This window comes from Pyrenophora tritici-repentis, chromosome 6 (assembly GCF_003171515.1).
Source record: "Pyrenophora tritici-repentis strain M4 chromosome 6, whole genome shotgun sequence".
NCBI classification, from domain to species: domain Eukaryota; kingdom Fungi; phylum Ascomycota; class Dothideomycetes; order Pleosporales; family Pleosporaceae; genus Pyrenophora; species Pyrenophora tritici-repentis.
Window position 1 is genome coordinate 1,746,189 of NC_089395.1, and position 15,771 is coordinate 1,761,959.

At 48.0% G+C, this 15,771-nt stretch overlaps 7 protein-coding genes across 7 annotated transcripts; 4 read left to right on the top strand and 3 right to left on the bottom strand.

Moving 5' to 3' along the window:
• Positions 1-3,492: 3,492 nt before the first annotated feature.
• PtrM4_118870 (uncharacterized protein) lies at positions 3,493-4,476 on the bottom strand (the record flags this gene model as incomplete). The annotated part of the gene is made up of 4 exons (XM_066108334.1): positions 3,493-3,713; positions 3,764-3,920; positions 3,966-4,367; positions 4,414-4,476. The coding sequence occupies 4 exons, from the start codon at positions 4,474-4,476 to the stop codon at positions 3,493-3,495; spliced, it is 843 nt and encodes a 280-aa protein (XP_065961519.1).
• A 2,198-nt stretch (positions 4,477-6,674) lies between these two features.
• Positions 6,675-7,460, top strand: PtrM4_118880 (uncharacterized protein; the record flags this gene model as incomplete). The annotated part of the gene is made up of 3 exons (XM_001935206.2): positions 6,675-6,848; positions 6,892-7,226; positions 7,277-7,460. The coding sequence occupies 3 exons, from the start codon at positions 6,675-6,677 to the stop codon at positions 7,458-7,460; spliced, it is 693 nt and encodes a 230-aa protein (XP_001935241.2).
• Positions 7,461-7,515: 55 nt separating this feature from the next.
• Positions 7,516-8,594, bottom strand: PtrM4_118890 (uncharacterized protein; the record flags this gene model as incomplete). Its single annotated transcript, XM_066108335.1, has 3 exons — positions 7,516-7,766; positions 7,811-8,137; positions 8,210-8,594. The coding sequence occupies 3 exons, from the start codon at positions 8,592-8,594 to the stop codon at positions 7,516-7,518; spliced, it is 963 nt and encodes a 320-aa protein (XP_065961520.1).
• Positions 8,595-9,598: 1,004 nt separating this feature from the next.
• PtrM4_118900 (uncharacterized protein) lies at positions 9,599-9,778 on the top strand (the record flags this gene model as incomplete). Its single annotated transcript, XM_066108336.1, has 1 exon — positions 9,599-9,778. One exon carries the CDS (start codon positions 9,599-9,601, stop codon positions 9,776-9,778), a length of 180 nt encoding a protein of 59 aa, XP_065961521.1.
• A 312-nt stretch (positions 9,779-10,090) lies between these two features.
• Positions 10,091-10,912, top strand: PtrM4_118910 (SPS1, Serine-threonine protein kinase; the record flags this gene model as incomplete). Its single annotated transcript, XM_001935207.1, has 2 exons — positions 10,091-10,266; positions 10,315-10,912. 2 exons carry the CDS (start codon positions 10,091-10,093, stop codon positions 10,910-10,912), a joined length of 774 nt encoding a protein of 257 aa, XP_001935242.1.
• An 820-nt stretch (positions 10,913-11,732) lies between these two features.
• On the bottom strand, positions 11,733-12,359 carry PtrM4_118920 (uncharacterized protein; the record flags this gene model as incomplete). The annotated part of the gene is made up of 3 exons (XM_001935208.2): positions 11,733-12,013; positions 12,067-12,262; positions 12,312-12,359. 3 exons carry the CDS (start codon positions 12,357-12,359, stop codon positions 11,733-11,735), a joined length of 525 nt encoding a protein of 174 aa, XP_001935243.2.
• Positions 12,360-13,158: 799 nt separating this feature from the next.
• Positions 13,159-13,604, top strand: PtrM4_118930 (uncharacterized protein; the record flags this gene model as incomplete). Its single annotated transcript, XM_066108337.1, has 2 exons — positions 13,159-13,446; positions 13,500-13,604. The coding sequence occupies 2 exons, from the start codon at positions 13,159-13,161 to the stop codon at positions 13,602-13,604; spliced, it is 393 nt and encodes a 130-aa protein (XP_065961522.1).
• Between the last annotated feature and the right edge of the window lie 2,167 nt (positions 13,605-15,771).

Here is a 15,771-nt window from a genome sequence, read left to right on the forward strand (position 1 = left end):
TGGGATGGACGGAAGTGCTCTGTGGAAAATATCAGCTACTCAATACCTTCAGGGGAGGGGATCATCTGTAAGTATATGTCGAATGTGAGAAACTTTAGAAGATTCTAAAACTTCGCGATAGCACATCTCGAATGCCGTCGCCAAAAACTCTGGAACGACTTCTGTAAAGCATGCTCGGAAATAGAGTACAGAAAAATACAGGGAAATGACGCAGACGAAGTTGTGGGTAGGATTGCAAAGTTTATACATCGGCTCCCAGACGACGTATGCTCTTCTTCTCCTATGTTTTCTCAACTACTTAAGTTTAAGAAAGAACAGAATATTGTTGAGCTCGATTTGCTTCTAAAGGAACGCATTAAGTATTTTAGTGCTAGCTCTTGAGAGACTGCCTGGATGTAAAAGAGCCTATGAAAGTATAGTAAAGAGCTTATTCAGACTTCCAAGAGTTGGAGTTTGCCTTCTTTCCAGAGCGCAAAATAGCAGCTACTACCTGTTACACTAGCATCACCGGCAGCTTCTGAATGTAGTTATGCTCCATGTTGCGTAAGGACAGACAACAACGGGATAGCTCATACAGCCATTACGCTTATTGAGGAGAGGTTCCAGCCTCGTCTTAGTCAGTAAAGGAACATATACATGGAATAAACAAGTTATACAACTTTTGAACTAACTTAGTACGACGAGCATTTATATATTGCGCCTATTCGATGTCGAAACGTCTTTCTAGACCTCTGGCTATCTGCTGTATAATGTGGTGTGTGCCGCAAATAAATGCGACATATGCTAATATATAAGTCCACTGACGAAACCGCTGCTATTCATGATCAACGCTGCAATGTCTCGAAGCACCCAAATACATCATGGCAATGCCGACTTACATGAAGTAAGCAGCATGGTGTCAGAAAGTACTTCTACTTCTGAGCCTCAAACTCATGTTTCAACTTCTTTGTCTCCGAGAGATCGCAGTCTGTTCATGCTTGGTCATCTAGTACCTGTCAACCGCCCAGCTCTTTCAGCCATCTTAAAATCTCGCGAACAAGGCTCTAAGTACCACTCGGACTACATTACAGAGATCGAATACTGCGGAGATAAAACGCCTTGTTTCGAACTAGCCCTTGGAGGACTGCCAGAAGGTGTTCGTTGGCGCATTGGTCGAGGCTGCGATGGGATTGAACATGCAGGAGTAGAATTTCTACTGCGTACACATGATAGTGGCATTGCTGGGGTACATGCGAGTCTTGGCTTCTCTGCCAGAGATCCTGGTCTCTTTCTCATGGAACTTAATGATCAAAAGTTGGTTTGTACTGTCAATGGGCGCGATTCCTGCCACGGAAACCAGATCATTCCCCTTGAGAACACAATCCTGATCGGAGATTGTGCGTTTTCGCTGCTATTCAAGCGTCGTACGCGGTTAGCAGAGAGATTCTTCCAGAGACAATTAAAGCAATACGTATCGCAATTGCTGCTAGGAGCAGTTAGGGACATAACTGAAGAGCATAGTACATTTCCACAAAGTAACAAGAAACACTTACGTAGCGTTGAAGGAACCCTAGACTATGAGAGCGGAAGTAGACCACGCAAAAGGCTAGATCTTAAAGTACAGACCGGAGGCGAATAAATTGCAGTGGATTAAGCATCGTTCAAATTCTGGGAATTAAATTTCAGCTACGATGAAGTTTCATATATTCATCATCGTTTCCACATGTAACAGACTAAACTGCTGAAGCAAAGTACTAGCAATAAACTTTGCTAGCATCGCACTACCTATAATTGCAATATACTGTCTATCCATCCATATCAGGAATCACCCAAACGCATTTAGTCGCCCCGAATCACGTTCAAGCAAACCAGGCGTCGTGTAATGCCAGAAGATTACTAAATGTAACAAGCCGCAGGAAGACTTCGAAGAGAGCCTTCCCCTGAGAACTCAGGGACACCAGAAAGACAGGATGAAACTTCGAGGCCAAAGATTTTGAGAACCTTGAAATTCAAGCTCCAGTGCTGCATCGAATACAAAATTTGCTGAGCAAGACGTGAACACAGCCCTTCGAGCCTGAAGAACGAGGAATGACGAACGTGTTCTGTGTTCGGGAGTTGATCTAGGACAAGTTCCTCTACGTTGGAGAGCGAAGGTAACAATGCGCCAAAAATGTCGTGTGCGAGAATATCTTCAAGGGTATCTACAGCTTCTGTGTGCCAGTAAAGAGTGTTGGACGAGCTGAAAGATTCTTCATATAATCCTTTAGGTTGTCTGGTCGGGGCTTCTGACTTGTGTGCCCGGACAAGAAGAGATTGAGTGTCGATGATCACCTTCCGAACATACAGATGAGCATGGCAAGACACCCAAGCGAGACGCTCAAGACACCTTCTATCGAACCGAATTACCAGAGTGCGAAAGTGTCTGTTCATGAATTCCTCGCGAAGTATTGTGTTGAGGTGTCTGTTCACAAGGCGTAGGGATGCCGCTGTCTGCCAAAGATAGAATTCGACTATGTATAAGACGAGTTCGGGGATCAAAACCCCTAAATAGTTTTTGGGGACGATTTTGGATATGGTGAAAACCTCCCTACTATCTCTGGTAGGCTGACTGTTATGTGGAGAAAGTCGAGTTGTGTGTGCATCGTCGTTCTCTGACTCGGAAAATGCACACAATGCATTGTTTCTCCGTGTTCCTTCGGGAGTTGACCAAGGTTGAAATTTGATCTTTAACATGCTCCTAGCGGGTTGTCCATCTGGTTGCTTCAGGACGGCAGCATTGTTAGTGGGCTTCCGAGACATGTTAAGAGTTCGTGATATACGAGGACAGTGAGAGTTAAAGTTGGACATTCTTTAGTGGCGAAAAGAAGACTGAACTATTCTAGTGTGCACTAAAAGATTGCTTTGATCACCGGATTAGTACAGGATGCTGCTCCGGAGCGGCACGACATGCCGCGGCAACGTCCGGGTCATCCGAAACTAAAGTGAGTCTGTAAACGACATTTCATTTCTAACGAACACGCTATCGCGGGTAATTACGGCCCGGTCGGAATGAAGTGAACTTGGTGGAAGATCTACTAAAGTCGTTATCTGCATGCTGAACGTCTATACGATATTCATTTATTATCAGGAGGAGTGAACATTCAAAGAGACCGTGAGAACAGCGTCAATTTTGTTGGGTCGAGAGTGTGCTCAGACGCTGTCTAGACTTGCAATATTTCCTGCGCCGATGACGGATATAGGCATAAGATGTGGCTTGATCGCGCCCACTTGTCAGCTAGGAAATGTCTGGGGCGATATGTCGCTATCGATTTGTTACCTATGCTGGTGGGCGGAGGGTGGGATGAGTGGTTGCTGCTCGCGAAATGGGGTTGCGTTGGAGGCTGAATATCGCGGAAATGCGTACAAATAGAATGGCAAAAATCACTTCCTAAAGTGTTCCTCACGAGATAGATCGTGTAAACGTGCATGAGAGATTCTGAAGATGACCTTGTTGCGCCCAGCGTGAATCCCCCTCTAGTTAAGAAAGACCCTTCCACTGTGCGATCGCAGCAGCTTCTGCGGCCAATAGCCCTGGTGCTCCAGTGTCGCCGATAGCATGACATCGCCATATTCATGCGGCTCTTTGCACACAGGACACGGTATGCGGTAGGTAGCGAAATCGTCATTGTATTCAGCCTGCTGCTTGGTCTTTTGAGCCGTCCATGCTCTCATGCAAGCTCTGCAAATTGGGTGCCCTGAGCAGCTATTAGTATAAGCTCCAATCAAGTTTGAAGGAAACCCCTACCGCAAGCAATATCGACAAGATCGGAAGCGATAGTGGTGTGACAGACGCAACAATCCAAGTTATATAATCTGTGAGCCTCTGCGGTCTCAGACGGATGATGCCGGCACACCATCTCAGGATTCTGCTTTCTCCGCTCACAACATCCACCACACCAGGGCTGGCTAAGGTCAGTTGATCCAAGAAAACCTGTGAATGAACTTACTGCGCCGCATCCGTCCAAGATGTAAGGCGATTCTAACGCGTTGTCGAAATCAAATTTGGTAGCGCAGTTGTTACAGTGGCCAGCGGAAGTATCGATGGTCTGGTCTACAAGAACAAGCCGAAGTGCATTTAACGCTGCATTGGCCTCCTTAAGGTCCTTAATGACACGATCATACTTATTCTGCAGGTCTGATCGATCTCTGTCCTCCTTCTCTAACTGCTGCGAGACTTGGGCAAGCTCAGTCAAAACGGCATGCACTCCCAGCGCAGATGTGCGAGGCGGCGGGGTAATCGGCTCGTGCGAATCATCGGTCTGGTGGTCACCGTCTAACCCAGGCGAGGAATCGGTTAAGTCGATGATGATTGCTGAGCGACGGCGGATCTTTCTTAAGTCGTTGGCGAGCTACTCTCTGTTAATATTGTTCTCTCATCTAGGCGAGCAAACTTACCTCGCTGCTGTTGCGGCGCTTCGTGCTTCGCTGCGGGTTCCTTGACGACGATGATTGAGGCATGATGCGAGGGTAAGCGAAAGAAGGGGAGCTGCAGGTATCAGGCAGACTTGGATGTAGGTGAGAAGGACAGATGAGGTGAGAGGGGAAGTGAGAGAATATATAGGGAAGAGTAGGACGGGGGAGAGAATAGGGTGATCGTGACGGAGGAGATAGGTAAAGGGTATACGTAAAGATTATGTCGCTCGCCGCATACCCATTCTTTGAGTTGAGCACGGGCAGAGCGAGTGACACGATAAGAGAGTGATCCTGAACATCTGCATGCACAGCTGTCGGGAGATCCCTGCGGTATTCGGCAATGCCGAATGCCAGGATAGATATGGTTTAGAAGCAGTCGTGATGGCTGCAGGTGCCCACACTGTAAGGGGCGAGAACTACCCATGACACCGCCATAGTGTTTGCTTGCTCGACTTCTTCCACTACCGATGCTCTCCTCCTGAGCGCCGAACGACCCGCTTCTGCCTGCTCTGTCGCAGGCGTCTTGCGCTTACGACCTCGTTTTCCCTTCGTTGCGGCCTCTCATTGGCACAATACATTCAGCTTCGATAGCGTTTGGTCTCGCCCGCCGACGGGTGCCAGTGGACAGGCTCAGTAAACCTCCGGGAAAGAATTGGCCCCAGTCGTTCTAACGCCGTGGAGTGCCCTATGTGCATTGATCAAGTTAGAGGATTGCCTATAACCGCATGTATCAGCCAAGATATGCATAAATGTAAGCACATAATCACTAACCGGAAGTCGCAATCTACTCTTCCGCAGAAGGAGTCGTTTGTACAAAGTGGTAGACTTGCCAGATTTGGACACAGTTGACACAGTCCCAGGTTCGAATTCTTGTTCGACGTCACCTGAATGCGACTTTCCATGACTGCAGTCGCTCAGTGTGATTACTTCCATAGATGAAGTAATCGAAATAGTGTTGATATACTGCTCGTTTCGGATCCAAGTAGTGAGTGCCTCGAGTTGGAAATATTCAGCTTCACGGATTAAGCTCGCATATCAAGGCAGATCAAAACCATTCGTCCGAGTCCAGAAGATAGGAGGTACGGAGCTTCGTAAGAAGTCTAGAATATGTTCGAACAGAAGGGGACTTCGATCAACGAAAGGCATTCCGTTAGCGTAACAGGCACTGCCAGCCCACTGTTTCGAGAGCATTGCGTTTAAGAACGGTGACTGTTCGAGTGTAGACTTGAGTGTAGTGAATGAGCGGCCGCCCACGTTGATCATGAATGGTTCGGTCATTAACGTGGCTGTACTTAGAGAGAGACAGAGGATCACGGAGAAAGACTAGGAGGCAGGTCAGTTTGGGCATAAGCGCGCTTGGCTCGACTCAGCCCTAAAGAAGTAAAGCGCCATGTTGATGATAGCTAGACTATTTCAGGGCTAGCAGGACAGGTTCTGAGCCACATGCCAAGTGCTTAGGTAATATGAATCAGAGCTAGTGTATGGCTAGAATTATTAGCTGAATCTGGGGTGGAGGGCTTGGAATACTGTTAACATGTGTCTCGCCCATTCTACCAAGACCGCGCAGGATGTGTACCTTCTGGCGCTGGCACTCTTGGGACGCCCTCGAGGCTGAAAACAGTCTGATGCTCTCCAAAGTCTACAGAACTTTAGCTACACATGTTGGCCCGCAGTCAACGAGCGGATACTAACACTCTCTGCTTACAATACTGCCTGCGCACACCTGCATCTGCGTGCGCACCTCGTGTGAGCTGATATACTGCCGCGTCGCTGCCGCCATCTTCTTGACCCTCTTCGACTCTTCGAGTCTAATGTCCTCCAGTCCCCACACTAAGTTAAAGTGGTAGTGCCGCCCCATGTTGTTTAGCAGTGCCCTCTCGCGTCAGAACCTCTCTGCCATATGCTTCGTCTCCGTGGCGTTCGCCACCAGCGTCTCGCCGATGTGCAGCACGTCGTCCTTTGAACGGCTTGAGCGACGGCACGCCCGTCCCGATCGACACCAGGCACTTGACCTGGCCCTGCAGCGGCTCAAGTTCCACACCTCGCGCACCGGATTGTTTGCGCCTGTCGCTACGTCCACGAACGCTTTGCCAAATCTGCCCACCGCGATCGGGCCGAAGAAGGAGGTTGCTGCCGACTCGTTAACGGAAGTTGCCGGTTGCCAATTAAAGTTCCTGGAGGGGTAACAGCCTTGGCTCTGACCCCGCGCCGAAGCGTCTAACCCCACCATATGAACAAAAGAAATGGCTCTACCACGGTCAGAGGCGTGCATTATAGAGGATGGAGTATTCTTCTTGGATGATCCAGAAGTTGGAGACAGATTCCAAGAGATGAATGAGAAGCGGTTCGCGTTCAAAACAGTGGCCGGTGTCAACTTCTGTCTCGACTTCTGTCGAAGCAGGACCCTCGAGGACGATGTAAGTGAGTCACGCAGTACACAGCATATCTAATGGTCAGCAGCGTATTCGATGTATAATAGAATCATTTTTCAAACGTTCAGGCCTAGGCCTACTGAAGCTATATGGCCCACAGCCGGATATCATCTTCACCTTCCTGAACAACCCATCCAACGAGGCGAGCGAAGAATCAAGCGAAAATACTAAGGGAAAACAAAATGTGAAGGTCCTACTCGTCCTTCTATTATCAAAGAATTCTACTGTAGAATTCTATAAGCGCTCGCACTTGCACGTTTTACAAGCCGACATTGCTAGGATTGGGTTGTTGCAGGTAGCACCAGAGAACTTAGAAAGTGAGGAGATTGAGTCGTGTGAGGTAACAATGGAAGCCGGCGGTTTGTAAGGACACTCCTTTTGATACCGCTGTGAAGCTTCTAATGATCCTGTAGTGCAATCATTGATGGCAGACTCGCATTCCGGATAATCAAAGGACAGGCAATCATCGTCGGATTCGGCGTCGACGAAGAGGTCAAAGAGTGGAATAAAATGCGCTTTCCAAGAGAGGTAAGCATAATAGAGAAGGTAAGGGCAATGAACAGAGAGAGGATTTTTATGAATGTTCTGTTCTCTTAGAGGAAATTGATCGCGAGCTCATTGGTCTAATACCACTTGCAAACGGGAATCTATCCTACGAGAGGTGCGCGTTATTGAAGTCATGAAGAGACTGTTCGCTTGCATACGGAGCCATAAGCTGAGTGTTACCCCAGTCTACGGTCTGTCCATAAAACACACCTGCTCGAGACGGCCACTGCCTACCCTCCGGAACAACACTATTGCTCTCAATAGGAATGCCAGAAATATGACCATCTGAAAAAGAGAATTGGTTGCTGTATCCATTCCACTGATGATTATCGTCACATGCGGTGGCTTTCGACTCTACTGCTCATTTTAGTACCATGAAACCAATTGGAGAACAATCATACCCATTGCAACAGATCTGTGCTTCGTATTCGACTTCAAGTCAATACTTCCTATGCTAAACTGTTGCCTTTGTGGTGGTAAACCTGCAGCTTCAGCCTTACGCTTTCCGCCGCCGTTTCCGTCAATTTTATCGGATGCTTTCATCTTATTCTGACATGCATTGTCGAGCTCCAGTTTTCTGTTCTTGACTATTTCTTTCTTTCTAGTCAATGCATCGGATAGTCTCGGGTTGCCAGTTTTATTGTTGCACTTAGCAAAATGAGTCAGCCAGGTTCGAACGGTAGTGCTTGACGCTCCACATAGGAGACACTTCTCGTCGCATTCAATGTCTGCACAATACATCCTCATTAGCACAAGTACGTAATGTCTATAATCGCGAGAAAAATTTGAGCGAGTCTTACGTTCGCCAAAGTGCCGGGCAAGACTGCTGGATTTGCCGTACGTGCTCTGCTTGCAGCAGTCTGGGTGAGGACAGTCAAACATCGTTGATGCAATGCGGTCAGTGCTCCGATAGGGGCTGTCAGTAACACCAAGCTCGACCGTGCCATTATCTTCAGGGTCGCTTTCGATACCGTCATTATCGTTCACAAAAGTGGGAGTGAATTCTGATGAGAAACGCTGGAGATTGTTCGTCAGAGGCTGCAGAACTCTAATTAAGGGCTGGATGTTGGCGACAATCATTTGTAGCGATTGTAAGGCTTGAGTAAGATCGCATAATGTTCCGGCATTGATACGTAAGCTGTTGCAACTCTGGCAGTTCAGTTGTTGATTCAAATTGTACGACATTTTTGATATATATAGATGGGAAGTTGGTGGTTGGGCGGAGCGCTGGGAAATCAGGTAACAGCTGAGCCAGCTAATACCCGGTCAGCCGACTGGGCCACGTTTGATGTCTAGGAGCAACCAAGAAACGATTAAAAAGGTCCAGTCGCCCCAGATACTTTTTTGAATCCAAGTAATCGTTTTCGCGATAATCTTCCTACGATCGTTTGGGCATTGAGTATCAGCGCCGCTTCAACACTCCCGCCCTGCCGCCCGCGAAGTAATCTCTCATGCCTCGATGTCTTTCACAATGCTAACAAAGTCGTAGATCACCAAACGCAATCCATATGTCGGATAAGTGTCCCATCTGCAGCGGCACTGGCAAACAAGGGGATTACGATTGCGGTGCCTGTCATGGCACGGGTGCCGACACCTCGTCCAACTCGAAGTAGCCACAGCAGTCATACCCGCTACCAGTTTTTTCACGACTTGAAATGAGGGATGTTTGGATCTAGGTCAAAATAGGCAGAATCAATATTGCTTTTTTCTTGCTATCTTCCCCTGTCGATGACGAGGGTAAAGCGAACTCGAAGTTGCGTACGCTGCTAGGTCAGCTCTCCTCTGCGGTTTCCACTGCGGTTTCCACTGCGGTTTCAATTCGCTGGCCCGTCTTTCAAGACCCACCAATCGGCATGGCGCACTGCAATGCATTGTTATGTGTTCGTACATGCGTCAGCCCAGTAGCACAATACGGGGCAGTAGTCCTAATCTAGCGACGCCCACTAACCCACATGGAGGTGAGCAATTTTCCCGACCGAAGCACTTGCTGGCAAGGGGATCAACTTCTTGACCGGTCTGTAGCTATCCAACTGTCCAAGCAAATCAAGCTTAAGGCTTCAACATTCAATATAAATACCCTCTACCTGCGGTGACATAAACGTGAATTATCTACACTCAGACTATTATCGCTGCCCAGTTCTCACTTCTTCCGCTACAGAACCATCATCAAATATATTTCCCTCGCCAAGATGTGCACGCAATACGTCTCGAACACTAGGTATTACGGCTGTGGCGATACGGTAATAGAAAAGGGAGCTATCTCCCCCTGCCCTGACAAGGGCAAGCCTGGTCACCAGACTTCCGAGCATTTCGCCGGTTCCGGGAGGAATGAGGGGAAATGTGGCCAACCTAACTGTCGCCAGCCCTAAGTCTGTTGCCTGGAGTGCGAATAGTTAGTTGTCTTGCTAACAGCCTACAGGACTGCAAATAATTGACGTGACAAGTTGTCGCTCTCATGGCGGGTCTTGTTTATGCCTGCAACTCAAATCGCTACCAAAACGTCAGTTGTTGGGTAGTTGTTGGATATGGGGTGGTTCGCATAGTTGTACATGGGTTACACAGCCGCTACGACATGCCAAGCCGCTACGATACCGGTACCTAGGCCAACCCTTAATTGAACTATTTATTCAGCGTTCGTCTTCTGCCAGTGACTCTTGTACTCACAACTCCATTGCATCGTCATGGATATAATAAGTGAGAAAGGGCGCACAGCCGTTGTCTATCGTGTGAAACAAGGCTTGATTTGCAAATCGCCACGGACCGGAGGCAGCGAAAAATTTCAGGCTGAGATCAAGAATGCTTTCGTCGTAGAAAGGCAACTTCTAGAAAGGCTAGGAGACCATCCCAGAATCGTTCAGTATGTTCCCATATCTACAAGCGTGCAAACCTAACCTTAGCTCATCAGGTACTACGGAACCCACACAGACGACGGCCTGTTACTCAGCGAGGCAGATCATGGAGACCTTCAATTGTACATCGATAGGGACAATAGCAAAATCGACACGGACAACAGCAAAATCGACAACGCTTTGCGAAAGAAGTGGAGCCTCCAGGCCGCTGAAGCCCTCGCTCACGTCCACAAAAAAGGCATTGTCCACCGCAATGTATGCCCTAATAACTTTCTTGTTCATGAGGGCAGCTTGCTTCTTGCCGACTTTGGGGGCTCTAGTTGCCGTGAACTAGAGTTGAACGGGCATCTGCTCCCTGATCCCCCATTTTTCGACCCACATTTGACAGACTTCAACACGCCAAAAGTCGATGTCTTCAGTCTAGGCGTCCTTCTCTACATTATCAATACTGGCCAATATCCTTTCCATCAAGGCCCAGTGCCCCAGGATATGAAGAGATTTGAATATGAGAACGATGTGGAAGTGCGGTTGCAGCAAAATGAATTTCCAAGCCTCTCAGGTGTGCAGTTCAAAGACGTTATCGCGGGATGCTGCTGTGAGCGTCGATTTGAGAGTGCAGAGGAGGTCTTTATAGCTCTTGAGGCCGAAATGTGACACCATACAGCTTGCAAAGCACAAATTGTAGGACTTTCTCATCGACTTCACACGAAATCAATGGTGTTTAGGAGGGAAAATGTCTTTCAAATGGATTCGCAAACTCGGGATGGAGGTTAAAACTTTACACTTCTAGAATATGTCGCAGAACAATTGTGTTGAACATTTTCTGACTTTGCGCCGAATTCCAACTGACCAAAGACGCGTGTAAGCCTGTCACTCACCACCCATCAAACCAAATCATGTCACCAACACTGTCTGCCCGCCGACCGTTCGCCATGCCAGCTCTCGCTTGCCGCCCCCCACGCCCGTTCGTATATTGCTATCCCACTTCAATCGCTCGCGAAGAAGCGGTGAGGACGATATTATTGAGAAAGACAGACGATTCCCAGTGCCAGATACACATATAAACCACCATGTCTATCTCCCTTCTCTCCAGGTCGAGTGCCCAAGCCCAAGTGCAGGTAATTTAACGAAGATGATTGTTTTCGTTGCATTTCCGCAACTTCGACAAGTAAGATCCAACGCGTCATTCACGGTGATACTAATTGACATCTTTGGAGAGTACTCGAACTTAAAGGGCAGCCAAGCTAAACAGTGCTGGATTCCCGAAGATATTGCTTAGTCGCGGAGAGGATTGTAGGGCGCAAGCTTACTATCCTCACGTTCCGCCATTCATGTGACTAAATAAATTAATTAGCTAATTACACGACATGATGATTAAAGTCTTCAGAAAAGGAATCAACCCAGCAACAGATGAGATTAATAAAGTGTGTGTACCCTAGCATCGTCATGTCTCGCTCACTCCAGCTAATTACTACTAGTTTTCCCAAGTTACACGTGCTCTCTTATTCCTGCATCGTGTACAGTCCACAATCTGATGTCCGTCGTCTCTCTCCTCCTTTACTCTCTTCAGAATACCCTTTTCTTGTTGACATATCTGAGTCGGGTCTTCCTTTTTGCGTGCACCGTTTGTCAAGTCATTTTCCAGCTCCTCTAGGCGTTTCATGATGTGTTCGATGCTGTCCGCCGTCACCTCCACACGTTCCTTTAGTTGAGTGACGTGCGAGTCGAGCTGAGTAACTAACAACAGCACCATCTCTATCGAAACACACTCTATTAACTAGGTTCTTAGACTTTTCATGCAGACATACCAAGCTTAGAGTGCGGGGCTGAATCTGCCGTGTGACCTGGCTGGCCTCTCTTACGCCCCTTGTCTTCTTCGTCATCTCGAGAGACCTCCTTGCATCCTAAAGGCGACTCTGAAGTACGAATAGCGGATCGAATAGAATGCGGGTTGTCCTCTATTTCAGCCACTTCAATTGAGTCATCAAATTCATTGGCAAGGAGCTAGTACGCTTAGCAACGGATCACATCAGTCTAGCATCGATACACGCACCATGTGCTGGTATAATGTCGGATCTTCGATGGTTTCTTGAGAACTCATTTTGAGACAGCAGAGGCGTTTTCTGGGGTTTGAAAGGGAGGATGTTCTGGGAAGTGGAGGAGTGATTGATCTCGGAGACTTAAGGGAAGAGGCCCCTTTATATTCCGCTTGTTACTGCTCAGCTGATGTCTAGCATCACCTTGCATGTCCGCTCATCTGTGCGCTGTGATAGCGCACGCTACTCGTGCCTAAGTAGCATCCGCCTTCCTCTCTCCTCCTCGTGGAAAACCCCCGAACACTTCGCCAATCGGTAATTGCTGTGTCCTTGAGTATATGAGACTGTACAGGCCTGTCTGACTTCGGGCAGTATGCCACTCAAGCGATTGGTTATATCATTTCCCTCCTGCAGCAATCAATGGACAGCGCCAGCTAGCCACTGTTGGGCATCATCATGATGCCGCCAGCGCTCTAGTTCAGCGGCAGGGGATATGATAACATAGGTTCCAAGCTTCATGAAAGCCTATAGGATGCGCGATCAGTACACGTAAGGTTTCATGCGGCGTTACTATGTGCTGCTTCAAATGGGAAGCTGCCCTGAGTGGTGTGGGGTCAGGCACAGTGGAGGTGAAGCACCGCAGCACATTGTACAGCCTTCTCCGTTCTTCCACTCCTGTAAACACCCATACCAGAGGGCCACGAGACATCATCCATGCCTCATGCATGCGACACGCCTGTTGGTGCCGGGGCTTGAACACTTACAGCGAACGTGCTCAACAAGTGAGGCTTATATATTCCGGAATCTAGTACAAAAGTAAGGTGTCTTCCTGCGCAGATGCTGTACAGGTCCCTTCTCTTCGACATGGCTTCTCTCCTTATCGGCTTTACTATCTGCTTTTCAGTTGGACTCCTGCTGAGCGTGGTGCTCATATATCGCGATGCCCAGCCTTACAAAACGAATGGGACACACGAGAGGTTAGGGCACTCTTTCTTCTGGGAGAGAGTTCTGGCAACTTTTTTCGGCTTTTCCCACGCAGGTGTGTCCATAGCTGGTATAACTGCAATCGGATTCGCACTTGGCTCAAAAGGCGACATGTACTGGGTCGACATGGCTGTACGATGCAACCTCCAGGTTCTCACCGGCACGAATGTAAGATGATCCAAGTAAATTCTTCAGGCACTACTAATATGTGGGACAACTAGCTCGGCCGAATCCTTCGTATTTTGATGTTTCCACCCTGGGCTATATGGTTGGCATACATGATTACTGTCCTGACGACCCCGATGATCGTATATCGTATGAGGTAGGGAACATGACTCCAATCCTACTCTTGACTAATCCGAACAGAAGCAGCAGTGGGTACTTTGATTACGACTCGGAGCCACTTTGTCTCCTTGCAGTAGCATCAATCCTATCCTCAGCAATTTCACGTGCACGGCAAGAAGATCGTGTCAATTCCGGATCGGGACAAGACGGATGGGGATATGAGCGATTGTTGACCGTCTTTATCATCACCAACGCAATCGCGGGGTCATGTCAGCTGTGTGGAGCGATCGTTATCTACAGCATATTGCTTGCCGAAAGTAGGACAGACAATAGTCTTCGCCAGGGGATTTTTCTGGTATGTCCTGGTCATCTTTGTGGGGCAATCTGACTGCGGACAGGCCTGTACAGCGACACAGTTGCTGTGTCTTCCCGCTTTCTGCTTAGCTGGAATGAAGCGCGGAATCATGGAACCTATCAAAGATCTAACGCGTAAATTACGATCAACGGATGTAGGTGAACGCAATATTGAGGGTGCAATGAGATTGGACAGCCTATAGAACATTGCGAATTTCGCACGGAGATAAGCGCAGGAGTCTGAGAACGCCTTTGCAATCGACAAGGCCAATCGATATCAGATTATCAGCGGAGTTCAAGTCAAACATAGTATATGAGGCGCATACGCGTCCTGCGGTAAGGGGTCGATGCTTCGAGAAGTCGCATAGGCTTACAGGGTTCAAGGACGATGAGTTGGATTGCAGACGTATAGAGATGCGAGCGGGAGAGATGGAGGTAGAGATAGGCGGAGGAATTGAATGTGTCAATTAGCCATTTGGGTACGCCATGCTCAGTGCCAGCCGGATTCGTCCCGGCATATGTCTCGGTTCCAATCAACCGCCAAGCCCCCTGCGTTTGATAGAACGGTACTAACTGCTGTAGAACCTCTCATGAAGCGAACCGTCCATCACTGTCGCTTCGCTGACCGTAATAAGCCCCGCATTCACCCTTCCACGTTTTCCGTCATAAACACCCGTATGCCGGTCTTCCATCGACCTCAGCCATCATCAAATGGTAACATGCGACGCGGCGGCACTTCCCACCCATATGGCCTCGCCTGCTAGGGTCGCAACACTTGAATTCACCGTTTCATCTCCCCACTAGCCAACCTCTCGAGCACCAGTTTCAAGAAGCCACCCCAATGTCCAACCTTCGCTTCCAGTCTCCCTTCTTCAAACCACTCTCACTAGGCATGCGAACAGCTAGTTTGTACTTGTATTCGTTGTAGTCATACCTGCTAAAGTCCTCTGTCATGTTTCATAGAGAGATCCGGTGACATTAACTACATCAAGCTGCTTTGGATGGGCTTATTGCTATCTATAAGGTCAGTCTGAAGCCTAATGATATATCCTATAACGCTTATGTGAGATTGTGTAGATCTGTCAGAAGGTGTTCGAAGCAAACGTCACCACTTGGTGGAGAGACATGTCGTTCGGCGTCTTGAAGGCAAAATTTCTCCCCTTGTTATGAGGAGGTGGTCCGACTTGCCTATTTGGAAGACTAATTCGTCGCCGAAGATGGAGCACCGTACGTACTTGTCGGTTTACCTAGCGTTCAACTGCCTAAAAGACCTTCACTTCTGAGGAATGTGTAATGTAATCATATCTATCCTTTGGATTTACAGCTAAAGAGTGTATACTAAGCTTATATGCAGATTCTCAATAAGTACAAGGAGCGACGGGCAGTCCAGAATACTCTGCGAAGTCTTAGGTGCATGTTTGGGAGCCTTAGATTATTGATGATGGAGAGGCAGCAGCTACAGCACCGCTCACGTTCAATCTGTCTAAGTTACTTTAATTCAGACGCCGGAGTGTATCAAGTGCTTAATTTTCTTTCGGCATCGTATCAACGAGACAAGTTGACTAATTTGGTGAACAGCGTCTATTTCACTTGCATCACGAGTATAACTAGCAATAACAGTGAGTTCACGTTGCCGCAATCTAAGCGGGTACTTTGCTACAATGGCTATAACCTATAATCTGCGCGAAACGTGACTAGTCACATACTGTGAGTGGTCTTGGTAGGATCTATGGACGATTGCGTTACGGACAAAAATGCTACTTCCGTTTAGATCTGTAGAAGCGCTGCGCGATTCTCAATACAACCTGAAGACTTTAAGTTTAGGCTATCTATATACGTTGCGCTGATATTAGA